The 16,533-nt window shown below is 46.4% G+C and overlaps 1 protein-coding gene across 1 annotated transcript in view; it reads right to left on the bottom strand.

Moving 5' to 3' along the window:
• Nucleotides 1-16,533, bottom strand: part of Abca4 (ATP binding cassette subfamily A member 4) — a 128,214-nt gene that overhangs the window by 88,736 nt on the left and 22,945 nt on the right. The window contains exons 6-7 of the mRNA XM_021195907.1: nucleotides 13,575-13,772; nucleotides 1,386-1,475 (exon numbers count right to left, since the gene is read on the bottom strand). Coding sequence (XP_021051566.1) covers nucleotides 1,386-1,475; nucleotides 13,575-13,772 — 288 coding nt within the window. The remainder of the gene's footprint in view (nucleotides 1-1,385; nucleotides 1,476-13,574; nucleotides 13,773-16,533) is intronic.

Here is a 16,533-nt window from a genome sequence, read left to right as displayed (position 1 = left end):
AGGCATGACGGAAAACATTCTCCCACTTCTATCAGCGATGTTTACCTGTGGTCTCTCTTTGTACACATGCCAACACTTGCTTTCCGAAACTGATGAGCACCGTGTGGAATCCACACAGTGAGTCACATTTATAATCACAGTCTACGCCTCAGTAAGAAAGTCGGAATCTCGGATTGCTTCAACAACAGTGGGTCTTATGACCAGATGGGGTCATTATCATTATGATGTTGCTTAGTTAATCAAAGCTCTTAGTTAATCAAAGAAATGATGGACTGTACTCGGGTCAAATGTTCTGATATCAATTAATATAAACTGGGCCACCTGCTTAAACCTGGATCACAAATGCTAAGACCTCTTATCTAAATAGGCAAGGAAATCTTCCGGAGCACCCACACACAGAATTAAAAGTGTTGGTGTGTTTTAGGAAGCTATTTACATCCTCTGCCTACTTTATCACTATTACACAGAGCTGAGTTTTTTAAATGCTAGAAAGAGAAAAAAAAAAAAAAAATGTTAGAGGCTCCCGTGGCAGCAGGTGGCCAGCAGTGCAATGGACCCCATCTCTCGCTTTTCCTGCCAAGCAGAGCTTCTGCTTTACCATGATTAAACTTAATTTTATAAACACAGATTCCAAGCTTACTATTTCCCAAGTTGGCTGAGCCTAAGGCAGCTGGGAAAACAAAAGGGGAAAACTCTGCGGGGGGGGGGGGGGACAAAAGATTTTCCATTTCACGTCCCCTTGCCTTATATTCATCACATATAAGGAGATGCCTTCTCCTCTTCCTTGACTGTGTATTCAATAAGGCTTGTGGACTGTGTAGTCTCTTCCTGGCTCCGTCAACAATCAACTCTTAAGTGGAGGAACCAATTTCAACGTTTGAGAAGTCTTATGGAATCAGATATGAATTAAGTTGTATACGTATGTCATAAAAAACAACACGAAACAGTCACCCTGGAGGGAGGAAGTGTAACCGAGGGGGGGTAAAGCACTAAAGACTGTAGCCATAAGCACAATAATAAGGGCACCGAGTTAGCTTTTGCTCTTGTTGTGGGCGCACATTGCTCACTGCACCACCACTCAGTCCTAGAAAGCCTTAGCTTGCAAGTCCATAATGAGTCATGCTACTACATACAAGCTGTGGGTCCCACTGGTGCTTATGTCTTGATGGAGCATCACAAGAATGGTTTTTTTCTTTTCCCCTCCTATCTAGGAGGACAGATGGTGTAGGACATGAGCTAACACTGTTAAACTACTGGATAAGCAGAGCAAATGAATTTCCCCTTAACAGGCAAGAGGTACAGTGGAGTTCGTTGATATAATGAGAATATTAAAAAACCTTCTGAAGACATAACAAAACGGTGGTTAATGACATTGGGTCTCTTACCTTTTGCATTCTTGGTGACAGATCAGATAATATTCCTCCCCAAAATCTCAAGTTGATTCCTTGAGAACTGCTGTCAAGGAGTGTAGGGAGCTGGAATCAACAAGAAAAAAAAAATTAAATGTAGTTGTAGACCTAAGGAGATGGCCAAGTCAGTGAAATGCTTGCCCGATAAGCATGGGGACATGATTTGGTCCCTGGCACCCATATAAAATCCTGTTTGATGGCACAAACATGTAATCCCAGCACTGGAAAGGTAGCAACAGGGGATCCTCAGAACCTGCTGTCCATCCAGTCTAGACAAATCTAGTGCTCTCTAGACCAGAGAGAGAGGCCTGTCTCAGCTGAAGAGCAACGAAGACACCTGAATGGAACTGAATCACTGATTGTCTATCCTAAAGGTCCTTTTAGGACTGGGTTCAAAGCTTGAATGCCATCCTCATTCAGGTATCTGTAGAGGACTCAGGTATTTGCCAGCAGCCTCAGCTCTTTCATCCTGCGGGGTGGCTCTCCTGAATGATGGTTCGACTGCTCTAGTTTGCATCAAGCGCTTAGAGGCGGGTAGTTAAGCATGGATTACTTGAGCTCCTATCTCTGCCCTGTATCCTTGCCTTTTTTTTCTTCTCATGGTAGGCCTGCTTTTATGCTTTATGCCCTCTTCTCTGACCACTGGGATAAGGCACCCATCTTACTGGGGTTTCTTTTCAAACTGCTTATTAAATAGCTTGAATGGTAATGGATGCTAGCTAGACAAGTCACTTAATCCTCCTTTTTGCTTTAGGCTGAGGGGGTTGAGTTCAGTGGGTAGGGAAGGAGGAAGGACGTAAGCAGGACAAACCACAGGTCAATGAATGCTCTCACTGATCCTGTCTGTCTCCTCTATTAAAGATTAGGAAAGGTAAGTACTATTGCTATCATTATCATTATTATTTGTTTTTTTGAGACAAACCCTCTCTGCATAGCCCTGGCTGTCATGGAACTCATTATGCAGGCCAGGCTCTCTACCTCTGTCTCCTGGGATTTAATCTGCTGGGATTAAAGGCATGTACCACCACACACAGCTGTCTTTACATGTGTGTGTGTGTGTGTGTGCCTTTCTACTACATCAACAGCTTTCAACCCGAGGGTCGTGAACCCTTTGGAGATCGCATATCAGATATCCTGCAAGTTAGATATTTACACTATAATTCATAAGAGTAGCAAAATTACAGTTATGAAGTAGCAACGAAATAATTTGATGATTGGGGGTCACCACAACAGAATGGGAACTGTTTTGAAGGGTCTCAGCATTAGGAAGCTCAAGAACAGCTATGCTAGATTATGAACTCCTTACACATAGAAACAGGCTTTGTTTTTACATCTTCAGCAAAGGCACACATAAGCAATCCGTGAATGTGTGTTGTAGAAAAGAGACAGGATCCCCTGAGACTTTGGGTTCTGTGAGCGGTAGCTCTGCCAGGGAGGCAGTAGACTGTTCCACTGTTATTGGGAAGGTGACCCTTGAGTTGACAAGGGTCTGAGATGTTTGTAAGGATGAGTTAAGGGCAGCATCTTGTGCACAGAAGGAGGTGGGGAGTCTGCATCCAGGTGGAGAGAGGCATGTGAAGCCAGATATCGGATCAGCCTGGATCGATCGCTGGATAAAAACAAGATTAGGGATCTGGAGGAGCAGAAGCCTGGGGCCAGGGTGTGAGATGCATTTTTATGTCTGGTCAACATTTTTTTTTTAAATCTTGCTAATAATTGGATAGTAATCTATCAATCATACATTTGCTAAGTGCTGATGTCATTTGACCCCTTTGGAGGTCAAAAGACGCATTCACAGGGGTCACAGATCAGACACCCTGAATATCGGTAATTTACATTGCGATTCATCACAGTAGAAAAACTACAGTTATGAAGGAGCAATGAAATAATTTTATGTTTGGGGTCAGCACAGCGTGAGGAACCGTATTAAAGGGTTGCAGCCCTAGGAAGGTTGAGAAGCAATGTTCTGGTGTGTGCTTGGTGGCCCGCCTGCATTCTCCTTCGTAGTTATTTTCCACAGGGATGATAAATGCCGAGGCACTCATGCTTTGGAGAAGCCATTTACATCTCAGAACGAGCCTGGTACCCAGCAAGCCTCCCTCTGAATCCGCTCGCCAGCTTCTTAACCATGTGGCTATAAATTACAAGATAACTCCCTCAGGGCTCACTTCTTCCTTGAATTCTCTCCCCGTTATCAATTCTAATTCATAAGACCTTCTCCTGCCAAGAGAACTGGGCTGTAACTTTACTTGAATGGAAACATTTCCAGAAAATGGGTCAAAGACCAAAGTGGCAAATGCTACTATTACATACATCCCAGACACCTATATCTGCAAGTTCTCTTAATATTTCAAATGACAAATAACTTTGTGTCATCATTTGGGTTGGCACTGGTAACTTGAGATCAAGGTCTACTTAGATTTCTTAAGGACTACTGGGTATACAGATAGGGTTGCAGCAGTGTATCTCTATTAATTGTGGTTGGTCTGAGTGGTTCCTGGGCAGTGAAGTCCTACTTAAGAAAGTGATGTAAGGCCCTCACTGGGGGCTCCTAGAGACCTCTGTTAAGATTCTTGAAAGATGCCAGGTGTGGTGGCACATGCCTTTAATCCCAGCACTTGGGAGGCAGAGGCAGGCAGATTTCTGAGTTCGAGGCCAGCCTGGTCTACAAAGTGAGTTCCAGGACAGCCAGGGCTATACAGAGAAACCCTGTCTCAGAAACCAAAAAAAAAAAAAAAAAAAAAAAAAAGATTCTTGAAAGACAAAGTCTATTCCTTCCCCCTTGGATCTGCTGTCTGTTTTCCAGTGTGAAATAAAGTGTACCAGCTCTTAAACATCTTAATGGTATTTACTGATTCAGTGTCTATCACTTCATCAGCACAGGAAAGGATTTGCCTATGATTAATAGATTTTTTTTCTCCCCTGTAACTTAAAGGAGCCGATCTGGAAACAATATTCATTTCTAAGTTGAATGAGTAGGTAATTAGGTAGAATCAGGTTAAAAGTGTCTTTGTGAGGATAACATGGTCTCTGGGAGACAGTGAAAGATTCTGGACTTGGGGATGGGTAACTGGAAAGCATCTAGAGCAGAAGTTAATAGCCAGTGAGGCTGTGGACACTGTGGGCAGGCAGCCCTGCGTGCTGGGTTACTTTCCCAGGAGCTGCTACAGGAAGCCCAGGTTTATCCGGGAGGGAAGTTGTTGCTAAGCAACTGGATGACTGTGGATTTAAAGTATGTTTGTTGCAGCCTGACAGTTGTTAAGCATTGGATAAAAAGAGAGGAAACTGCTTTGGTGGTGAGGGGGCAACCAGGAGAGGCGCCCTGTGTGCTAGGAAATGCGTCATGAGTGGAGAATTCAGACTGAGTTACATGAGGGGTGGGGGACATGCCAACTGTTTCCACTGGGAGAGGTCATCCAGACGTGCTGTCTCCCGACACTGGGAGGAACAGTGTCTGAAGGTTTAAAGCAGAGGGTGGGCTCTGGGTTATGTGAACAGTCAAGTTATGGGACTTTCCTTAGCGCAACAGAAACTAGGCCTCCTTCCCTCCCGACAACTTCTGCCCTAGTGTCTGTTTCTGATGAAAGCAAAACTGGCTTGGAATCCAGAGGAGGCAGCAGGGAAAGGTTATTCTGTGAGACAGAACTTCCTCCAGTGCCGGCGTCTGAGGAAGGAGCGAGGGGCCCCTGTAGAGCATAGTGTGTTCTCCCCCATCACCTGCCACCCCAGCTCCCTCTGCATGTGTGTGTGCTGTGTGTTTGTATGTGTATATGGTATATATGTGTGTCTCTGTGTCTGTGTGTGTGGTATATGTATGTGTGTGGTGTATATGTGTATCTGTATGTGTGGTGTGTATGTGTGTGTGCTGTGTGTATGGGTATATGGTTGTGTGTGGTGTATATATGTGTGTGGTGTGTGTATGTGTATATAGTATGTCTGTATATGTGTGTGTCTGTGTGTGTGTGTGCTGTGTGTATGGGTAAATGGTTGTGTGTAGTGTATATATGTGTGTGTGGTGTGTGTATGGGTATATGGTTGTGTGTGTGGTATATATATGTGTGTGTGTGGTGTGTGTATGTGTGTATGGTCTATGTATGTATGTATATGTGTGTCTCTGTGTGTGGTGTGTATATGTGGGGGGTATGTGTATGTGTGACTCTGTGTGCATGGTATGTGTGTGTGGTGTATATATATGTGTGTGTGTGGTGTGTATGTGTGTATGGTATATGTATGTGTGTGTATGTGCATCTCTGTGTGTGATGCGTATATGTGGGGAGTATGTGTATGTGTGTCTCTGTGTGCATGATATGTATGTATGTGTGTGGTGCATGTATGTGTGTGTCTCTGTGTGTGGTGTATGTATGTGTGTGTGATATGTATATGTGTGTCTGTAATGTATGTATTTATGTGATATGTGTATGTGTGTCTGTAGTGTATGTATGTATGTGTAGTGTATGTATGTGGTGTGTGTATATGTGTGTGTCTCTGTGTGTGGTATGTATGTGTTGTGTGTATACATGTGTGTCTATGTGTGTGAGATATGATATATGTGTTGTGTGTGGTGTGTGTATATGTGTGTGGTATGTATGTGTGGTGTGTGTATGTGTGTGTCTGTCTGTGTGGTATGTCTGTGTGGTGTGTGTGTATGTGTGTGTGGCATATGCATGTGTTGTGTGTGTGTACATACAGGTCAGAGGACAACTTCAGGAGCCATTCCTCAGGCACCATTCAACCTTTAATGAATGAATGAGTGAATTAATCAATTTTGAACTTTGAGACATGGTCTTGAACTGGCACAGAGCTTGCTAAGTATGCTAGACTGGCTGGCCAGTGCGCCCTAGGGATACACATTCCTCTGCCTCCCTGGTGCATGCTCTACCACATCTGGCTTTTCCACATAGGTTCTAGGTATTGAACACAAGCCCTCATAAGAGAAGGCCAACCACTTTACTGACCGAGACACTGACTAAACTGCCCAGCCCAGCCCGCCCTTTCACTTTGGTATAAGCAAAATGTCTTTGGTTTCAAAGTGTGTTTCCCGTCTTTTCTCTAATACAAATGTCACTGCAATCCCATGACAGGTGTCACATGGGCCTTACTGTCAACTTCACAAATGTAGAAGAAATGGTCCTTAAAACATCCCCAGATTGTTAGACAGTAGCCAGAAAGCAGTGTCTGGGCCACTAGGGGATGCCTGTGTGTGTCAGCAGGTGGCCCGGGACTCTGCCTCTACCACTGGTCCCACTCAAGAGCCAGTGCTGAGGAGTTTTATGAAAAAAGCTAAGGTCAGAGACAACACTAGAAATCAGCATGGCTTTCTGCACCCTGCCTGTACTCAGAAGGAAGAAACACCTGGCCAGGGCTAAGACCAGGCTGAAGTAGCAGCTCAGGGTCCTGGGCGTTAGCTGAAACTGTGCTGGACCCCAGATGTGTGGTCACATCCGTGTTGTGATTTTCTACCTGTCTCCCTGAGCTCTGTAGCTCAGTATACACTGGGTTACTATGACATGGGGTCTCCCTCATGACTGAATTCTACTGCTCTCCTAATTTTGAAATATGGAAGTGAGCTTTCTACCTCGTACAGCTGGGTCTTAGCTGTAATCCCCTTGTGTGCCCAAACACAGACACAGCCTCAGCATCTTCAGTGTCTGCCTTGTCGGAGCTGTGACGCGTGCGGGTCCTGTGGTCCTGTCACTGTCCTGGGTGGTCTTGGCCTGTGTATAATAGGTTCTGTGCACATACACACTCGTGTAAGTGCTTCTTTGGCTGGGGACAGAGCTCTGTCATCCTCGTTCCCACTTTAAACTTTTAGAGTGAGTTTAACTCTTGAAAACAAAAAGAAACATCTTGTTTTTTATTTGAGACCCACTGGGGTAATTGTGTATTAGTGGTAGGTAGAAAAGAAATTTCATTGCATGAGTTTTTAACCCGGGGTCTGACTCCAGTGGTTCCCATGAGTCTCCACCCCATCGCGTCTGTGAGGGACTTACATTCCCTAGGGACAGGCTTAGAGCTGGTGTCAGGTTCTCAATCACAATCCTGATCCATAAAAACAATTCAGAGCTACTGTTCTGCAGAGAGCTGAAGTATCGGGAGCCCAGATCCTTCGACAAGCCAATTTACACTGGAGGGAACCTGTTATCTAACATGTGGGTATCACATAGCGTAAGTACGTGATCTATATTGACTGAACACAGGCAGAGATGCCAGACCCCACCATCTGAACCAGCAGCTGTCCCAGGGACTGGCTTTTGTCGCAAGTCAGTTTAGCTCTGATCTTTCTTCCTCAGTCTATAAAGTCACATCTGGGCTGTCAAGAAAACAAGTCCTAGCTTACTGTATAGGTCTGGAGCCTAATGGAAATCAAGAAAAGCAAATGATAAGATCATTAGCCCAGGCGTGGTAAAAAGGCCTCTCTTCTAATTCATTCTTTATTGAAATCTATTTGTCAAGGGGACCCCCCACCCCAATAACCACTGATTTGATAGATGAAGGGGGGCAGAGTCTACAAATGCTGTAAGCCAAATACTTCTAGTGTGGTTTAATGGCTTTTAAACCTGTTTCTATCTGAGTTTTGTTTCTGCCTGCCATGTACCCTACACACACACACACACACACACACACACACACACACACCCCACTCCCCAACACACCCTGCCCCCACCCTCCCACCCCCTTCAACACACATACACTGCTGCTTGCACTAGAATTTGATTTCTTTCTCTTTCCTTCCCAAAGTAGGAGAAAGTTAGGTAGACACAGCAATCCAGAGAGGGGGAGGGGGAGAGAGAGAGAGGAAGGAGGAGGAAGGGAAGGAGGGAGGGAATATATCATGGAGGTAAAGTCACTAATGAGACATTATTGTTAAACCCAGGAGATGTGGGGTTTCCCCAGAGAATTGTACATAGCAAAAAGCCACTCGAAAAATTGGAACACATAGTTGAAATTTAACAAACTGCAGGCCAGTGACCCCAGGAAGCAGAAAGCAAGGCCAGCTCTCACCAGGCGATGCGAAGTCCGCCCCCTGTTTATTCCCAGTGGCGCAGGAATTCAGGGAGCAGAGCCAAGAGTGAAGCGGGACACGGGCAGCTGCGTGTAGTCAGGACCCCCAAGCCTGTGCCTCTTCTTCTCTGGAACTCAATGTTCGGCCAGGCAAGAGTCACAGGAACAGGAGTGTGACAGAGATGGCAAAGTAAAAGCCACAGCGGCGTAGAGATGGAGGGAGAGAGAAAAGAAGAAGGCGAACTGTATAATAGCAGGAACATTTACAGAGGGGAAAGCTGCGAGCCCAAAAGCCAGCTTTCCTCCATCCACAGCCACGGAGAAGGGGGAAACTCAAGATTTCCCAGCAGAATGGCGGTCTTAGCGTCCGCCTCATCTCCTCGGCTGAGTTTCCACAAATAAACATCCACAGACAAGGGACAGATTTGCTTCTCAGCAAGATTTCAAAGCTGTGCACTGGAGTGGGAGAGAAAACAGGAAGGACAGAGGGCTGGGGTGGAGTAGAAAACGGGATGGAGGAGGAACAGAGGGGCCTGCGCAACCTGGGCAAATCAGATGGGAAATCTCGGACCCCCCACCCGATTCAGACTAAAGTACTAAAGGGATACACGGTTGTTTTTGTTTTTGTTTTTGTTTTTTTTTAATGCGGTGCGAACATTTTAGGTATGTGGACAGTAATGATGCCCTGGGCTCAGCTCTGAACCTCTGAGTTTCAAGTTGCCTGCTGTTAGCCTGAAAACGTCCCAGGTGAAGACGAACTTCTTCACACCATGGCTGTTGGAGGTGAATCCAAGAGAGGCCAAGCCATAGAGAGAATCCATCCACCTGATTTGTTCTGGGCTTCCCCAACTCATATGCAAATGTGTGTGGGAGAGAGACAGAGACAGAGACAGAGACACACAGAGAGAGGGGAGGGAGAGAGACAGAAAGAGACACACAGTGAGAGACACAGAGAGACACCCACAGAGAGAGGGACTATGTGACTGGGTTGGGTAGAGCAAGGCCCAGAGAACTGCTTTTGGATTATTTGAAGATGACCACATTCGGTTCTGACCTCTAAAGGAAAGAGGAAAAACACAGCTGGCCCCAGTGGGTGCTAGCTCCCACTCCGTTCCCTCAGCTCCACAGATTCCCAGGTCTGGAGGTTGCTCCCACTCTACCCCCACCCTTGCTCTGTACCCAGCAGGGCCAGGTGCCGGTCACAGTGGCTTACTAAGATTTTTTTCCTCTTTCTTTGTTAATGAGAACTGACTCGGCATTTAATAAAACCTTATTTATATAAAGGCTACGTGTACACAAGAAACAACCCAGGAGAAGGGCCGGCCGAGTGTCCTCCCATTCCCCACCCCCGGGCCGGAATGACAGTGGCTGTGCGCCAACCAGCTGCAATAACAGCTAGGCCACAGAGGCCATGTTCCTCCAGGGGGCCCTGGGGTCTGCCCTGGCCACCCTGTGCCTGCCTGGGGATCATTTTCCTAAAACCACTCCCAGGATGGGAACAGGAAACAATGAAAGCAAAATCTCGTTTAATGCATGCTATTTCGTCTAAGTTCTTTATTAGTAATTTATTTGCTTTTAATGTTTAGCTGCCCTGTTCGTTTGGACCGGGGAAGGCACATTTCAAGGGCACCAGACGACTAGACAGGGTGTTTACACTTTGCTAGGAGCTCATGGGTTCTACTTTACGCAGCCCTTTCCTCATTGAAGCAGAAGCAGGACCAAAGAGGACAGCGGGCAAGGAGGTCTGCACAGGTCACCTGATGCCTCCCACTGGAGGGGGGTGTCCTCTGCCCCCTCCTTTGCCTCCCTAGCTCTCTTTAAGAGAAAGGGCATGCTTCGTACTTCTGAAGCACCCGCACCGCACCGCACCGTGTTCTTGAAGCCCAGAGGTGTTTGGGTTATATGTATTACTGTTACATCTATAGAAACTGAGCTTGTAAAGTCTTTGTTCAGGTTGATAAATTTTGACCCTGGCTGGAATTTGGAATTATCTGCAAAGATCTTGAAAATACCCAAGTAACCTGTACTGTACTAACTGACTCAGGACCTCTGGACTCTGGGGCCCGAAGTGTGCCTTGTTTTGTTTTGTTTTGTTTTTGAGACAGGGTCTCATTTAGTCTAGCCTGGCCTTAAAGGCCTCCTGTAGGCAAGGGTGACCTTAAATTTCTATCCTCGTGCCTCCAACTCCCCCACACAACGGAATTACAGGTGTACGCTACCGTGGTTAGTTTTTTAGAGTGCTGGATGGAGATCAAACCCAGGGCCTAGTAGGCACGTTAGGCAAGCACTCTCCAACTGACCCGTATCCCCACCTCCACATATGTAGCTGTTGAAGCTCTCCCACTGATTCTGTGTTCTGCTAAGCTGGGGGCTGCTACTCTCAGGGACAAGTTTGTGCTGAGCTCGATCTGCTGAGGAGCTTTGAACGGGTTGGTTGGATTGTCTGTGAGCTGAGTGAGTGTTGGAGACTCAGTGTTGGTGCCTTGGCCTTCGGCTGAACAGCGCAGGTACATCTAAGTAAGCGAGAGAGACTAGCAAAACGTCTGATTTCTAAACCCAATGAAAGGCAGAAGAAAGGTGTGGTGGCTTGACTAGGAATGGCCCCCATGTGTTCGAATGCTTGGCCATAGGGAATGGCGCAATTAGGAGGTGTGGCCTTATTGGGATGAGTGTGGCCTTGTTGGGATGGGTGTGGCCTTGTTGGAGGAAGTGTATCATGGTGGGAGCCAGGCTTTGAGGACTCCTGTGCTGAAGCTAAGCCCAGTGTGAAATCTAGTCTCCTCCTTGCTGCCTTCGGATCAACTCTCAGCTCCTTCTCCAGCACCATGTCTGCCTGCACACTGCCATGGAAGTGGCTCATCATGATGTTAATGGATTAAACCTCCGACACTGTAAGCGGGGGTTGGGGGTGGGTGGGGGTGGGTGGGTGGGGAGGCAGTTAACTGGTGTCCTTTAAAAGAGTTGCCTTGGTCATTGTGTCTCTTCAGCAGCAAAACCCAAACTAAGAAGTTTTTTTGGTCTTGTTTGATAAGTAAACAACCCAAATCAGCGACCCCAGCATGGGGTTAACTATAGTTTCTATCTTGAGTGTCACACAAAGGACCATCTGTTAAAGGCATGCTCTCCGTCTTGATACTAGTGGGGATGGTGGACATGTAAGGGATAGGGCCTAGTGAGAGATCTTTGGGCCATCCAAAGGTCTGCCATTGAGGGGCATGTTGGGAACTCCATGTCCTCCACTTGTTCTTTTGCTTCCTGGCAGAGAAATGAGTGGATCGTTCCGTTGTGTATTCAGCCACAATGTGCTGCCTCATTACTGGACCCAAAATGATGAGGCCCATCCATCACAGACTGGAATCTCTAAGACTCTGAGCCAAAGGAAGCCTTGTCTCTGACAGGTTGGGGCACGAGTCATGGTAATGCAGGACTGACTGACACAAGGTCTCGTCACTAACGGATAATTTTGTCCAGATGCAATCTAATCTGGCTCTACCCAGGATTACGTGAACTGAAGACGGTGCCCCCAGAGGAGGCAAGGGTTGCTCTTGGAGTCTGCTGGAGGATGGAGATGTTCCGGCCACAGGCTGTTCTCTCTGCAGTACAGGAAGCATCAAGATCACCTCTGAGGCCCTAGATTTTTGTGGTGGCCTCCTCAGGTCCTGACCCCTTTTACCTACTTTGGAACCCCAATGAGCTGGGGAAATTGCAGAGTAACTCCCAAAGGAAATTCAAAATAAACTCTGCCAGAACATGTGAGGCCTATTTTATTTTGATTCATTTTAAAGAATTCATCTGGCTTCTTTCCTTTTCCTTTCTTTCTTTTTCTATGTATTATATCCCCAAAGACAAGGCCTCCTGTGTCCTAGGCTAGCTGAAGATGATCATTAAAGTCTGGCATTCCTGCCCCCACCTCCTAAGTGCTGGGATTACAGATGGTTACGTGTGCTGCGGAGATAACCCTGGCTTTGTGTATGGAAGGCAAACACTCTTACCAACTCAGCAACAACCCTGTCCCCAGCTTAAAGACAAGGAGAGAGAGAGAGAGAGAGAGAGAGAGAGAGAGAGAGAGAGAGAGAGGAGAGAGAGAGGAGTGTGCATTTTTTGAGATTTGAAAAAACAGCAAAAAATGTAAATTCCATAATCAACAAATAACTTTAGAATATCTCAATATCTTAGTGATTGACATTCCTCAGGGCACAGCTTCAGAAATTAAAATGTAAGCAAAAAGAAACATATAATGGGGGTGCTAGGAACAGTCTATCTTTTCTAAAAGATTCTAATGAAAACTGCAAAGTGTGGCCTCTAGGGACCCCCATAAGAATCTCCTAAGGAATGAGGCAGCTCTCCACCAGCAGGGCTGGGGACTTGAACTTGCATGTTTCAGCAACCTCTGATGATGTCATACATCCTAAAGTTTGACACCTCTGTGCTCCACCACCCTTCTAGCACAAGGAGACATTCATGAACTCTGGGAGTCTGGCTATGGCTCTAGAGCAGAAAGCTGACTTAGCGTCCCCAAATGTGGAGATTATGAACTTTTCTATCTACAAATAGCACCTTTGGGGATCAAGGGCAGATCCATAAGAAAGAATTTGAATCCCTCCCTCATTTGTTGAAATGTAGGAAAGCTTTGCACAGTTGTTCTCTCTCTCTCTCTCTCTCTCTCTCTCTCTCTCTCTCTCTCTCTCTCTCTCTCCCTTTTCCTACTATTTTATACACAGGTATATCCAACCTATGGCCCACAGGCTGCAGATTCTAAGATAGCTATGTAGGAATCCCAATACACCTGCAGATGACAATGCCATGTTACAATGTCAAAAAGTCGGACACCCTGGAAGTATCATACTTGTTGACTAGATGAACACTGGGACCAGGACAGAGTCAATGTCTCGCCTGTAACCATGGGCGGGGAACTCACTAGCCTGCAGAGGATGGAGAGTAGTCTTTTCACATTTGGCGTGGATGTACACCTACCCCATCACATGCTCAGGGGTAAACTAACTCCTTTCCCTTGCTGCTCTTCTAGAAGAACTAGGGTTCTGGAGTCTCCTCAAGGCTTGCCATGAGTATCAAGCACACACCTTCCTTAATGTCAATTCTCCAATGGCCTGCCTGCTCCCAGGAGTCGCCTCCCGAGTAAGATGCATGGAACCCTTTCCTTACCACACGGAAGAGTTTGAAGAAGTCCACATCGGCATACAGAGTGTCTTCTATCCACTGTAGGGTGACCTGGGAGAGGGGACACAGGGCATCACGTACTGTCTGTGCCCCCCGACGCTGGCTGAAGATGATGAAGCGCTGCAGGAGGGCCTCGCTGCAGGCAATGTCTGTCAGTTCCAAGTCTGGGACTCCATAAGCAAACTGTGGGGAAGAAAAAAGATGCTAGAGAACTCTTTGTAGGAAAACATTACCACTCTCCTGAACAAGGAAGGGTACTATATCCTGACAGACCACATCCAAAGGCAGATGGGATGGACAGAGCAGACAGAGTATGTCTGCTAAGTAGTTGGTTTAACACACACAGATTAGCTGGGTGGTGATGGTAGCGCATGCCTTTGATCCCAGTAGAGGCAGGCGGATCTGTGAATTAGAGGCCACCCTGGTCTACAGAGGAAGTTCCAGGACAACCAGTGCTACACACAGAAAAAAATAAAGACAAACAAAACTCTAAAACTACAGATTAACTTAGGTCATCTGGGTGGGTTTAATGTCATATAAGGGTACGTGACATTGGGAGGAGGCAGAAGAAAAGTTGTGTGGGCACCGTGCTGTGAGAAAGGCTTGGCAGGCCATTGTTCATCTTGCACATGGAGGGAACCTCCATCCAAGATTGTGTACAGTCTGCTAAGGGTGGCTAAGATAAGAAAATAGGTTTTCCTTTAGACATCCTGGTGAAGAATGTGACTTAATGGCACCTTGACTTTCAGACTTATTTTTTTTTTTTTAAAGATTCATTTATTTTTACTTATATGAGTACACTGTAGCCGTCTTCAGACACACCAGAAGAGTGCACCAGACCCCATTACAGATGGTTGTGAGCCACTAGGTGGTTGACTGGGAATTGAACTCTGGACCTCTGGAAGAGCAGTCAGTGCTCTTAACGTCTGAGCCGTCTCTCCAGACCATGACTTTCAGACTTCTGACCTGGAGAGCCATAAGATAATAAACCTGTGCTGCCTTCAATCTTCAAGTTCTTGGTCGCCTGGAGTGTGTCATCTGTTACAGCAGTAATAAAAATGCAAACCCTACCTCAAACCTTACTTCATCAGAAAGCTTTGTGGCGATTGAGAGCTCTCCTTTGAAGAGGATGCTAAGTTGCCATCAAAGCCTTCTCCCAGTGGCTGAAGTGAGGGAGCAGTGAAAACATTTACAGTGACACTGACCAACTTCTCCTCCTCACTAGAATTACCACATAAAAATATAAGATGGCCAGATCAATTTGGTTTTTGTTTTGTTATATTTTTGCTTGATTATTTGAGGCGGGGTCTCACTCTAGCTCAGGCTGACCTGGAACTTATTCCGTAGCTTAGGTCATTTTCCTATCTCAGTCTCCTGACGTTACAGGAGCAAGCCGCCATACCTGACACAGTTAAATGTGAAGTTCAGCTACACACCAAGTAACTTTTAGTATGTCTCAAATAAATTCCAAAGGGAGCATAATCATGCTGAAGATTTTGTGATTCTCTGAAATTTAGGATCAAATATATAACTCATATTTTATCCACAACGCTTGGTCTAGATAGCCCACACCCTTAGAAGCTCACAGACAATGACTTGGAACACCATGACTATGATGCCCTCCACAACAAAGATGGAAAGGAAGAGGTCCCAACCCTGGTCAAGGCTTCTTGGTTGCCTGGAGTGTTGCCTGCACCCAGCATTCCAGATTCTGTTCATAAGTCTAGGCCCTGAAGACACCATTTAACTCCTCGTCACACAGACCTCCACACAGGAAAACAGAGCAGGTCAGGCTCTGTCGCCTTCACAGAAACATGGAGAACACACTGGTCCTTCCATGAGGCACAGGCTGAGGGCCGATCAGCTGTTGATGATCAGTCTGGGGTCTATAGTAGGGGTGTTCCCGCAGATCATTCTGCCTTTGCCCCTACCTCATTTTGTATCTCTGAGCAAACTCCCATCCTCTCTCTAGCCAGAAGCTGAAACCGTTTTCATAAGCTCACTTTGTTGGTCCTCTCATACTGCAGAGGAAGGAGCTGATGAAAGGGAACCAGGCAGCAGCACACATACATGGGGATTATTAGCTAATGTCCTAGTTCTCTCTCCATTGCTGGGATGAAACTCCATGACCAAAAGCAGCTTGGGGAGGGAAAGGTTTATTTCATTTCATAGTTCACAGTTCATCATGAGGGGAAGTCAGGACAGGAGCGCAAGGCAGGAAGTTGGAGGTAGGAACTGGAGCAGAGGCCATGGAAGAGTGCTGCTTACTAGCTTGCTCTCCATAGCTTGCTCCATAACTTTCTTATACACCCCAGGACCACCTGGCAATCCCAAGGATGCTATTGCCTACAGTGGGCTGGGCCCTTCCACATCAATCAGCAATTAGGAAAATGTGCCACAGGCTTGCTTATAAGCCTACATGATGGGGACTGTCTTTCATTGCTGCGATGAAACACCATGACAAAAGCCACTTGGGGGGGAAAGGGTTTACCAGGCTTATGCTTCCTTGTCACTGTGTATCACTGAAGGAAGTCAGGACAGGGACCTAGAGGCAGGAGCGGATGCCGAGGCCATGCAGGAGAGCTGCTTACTGGCTTGTTCTCATGGCTTGCTCAGCCTGCTCTCTTTTACAACCCAGGACCACCAGCCCAGGGATGGCCCCACCCACCATGTGCTGAGAGTCCTCTTCATCAATCACTAATTAAGAAAATGCTCTACAGGCTCAGCTACAGAGTGATCTTATGGAAGTGTTTTTCTTAATTGAGCTTCCCCTTTCTCACAGAACTCTGGCTTGTGAAAACGTGTCCAAAAGTTTGGAGCTAAGACGAAAGGATGGACTTTCCAGAGACTACCCTACCCGGGGATCCACCCCATCATCAGCCACCAAACCCAGACACTAATGCACATGCCAGCAAGATTCTGCTGAAGGGACCCTGATATAGCG

This window comes from Mus pahari, chromosome 4 (assembly GCF_900095145.1).
Source record: "Mus pahari chromosome 4, PAHARI_EIJ_v1.1, whole genome shotgun sequence".
In the NCBI taxonomy this organism is placed as follows: Eukaryota; Metazoa; Chordata; class Mammalia; order Rodentia; family Muridae; genus Mus; species Mus pahari.
Note: the sequence above shows the minus strand (reverse complement) of the source record. Positions and strands in the feature narration are given on the sequence as shown.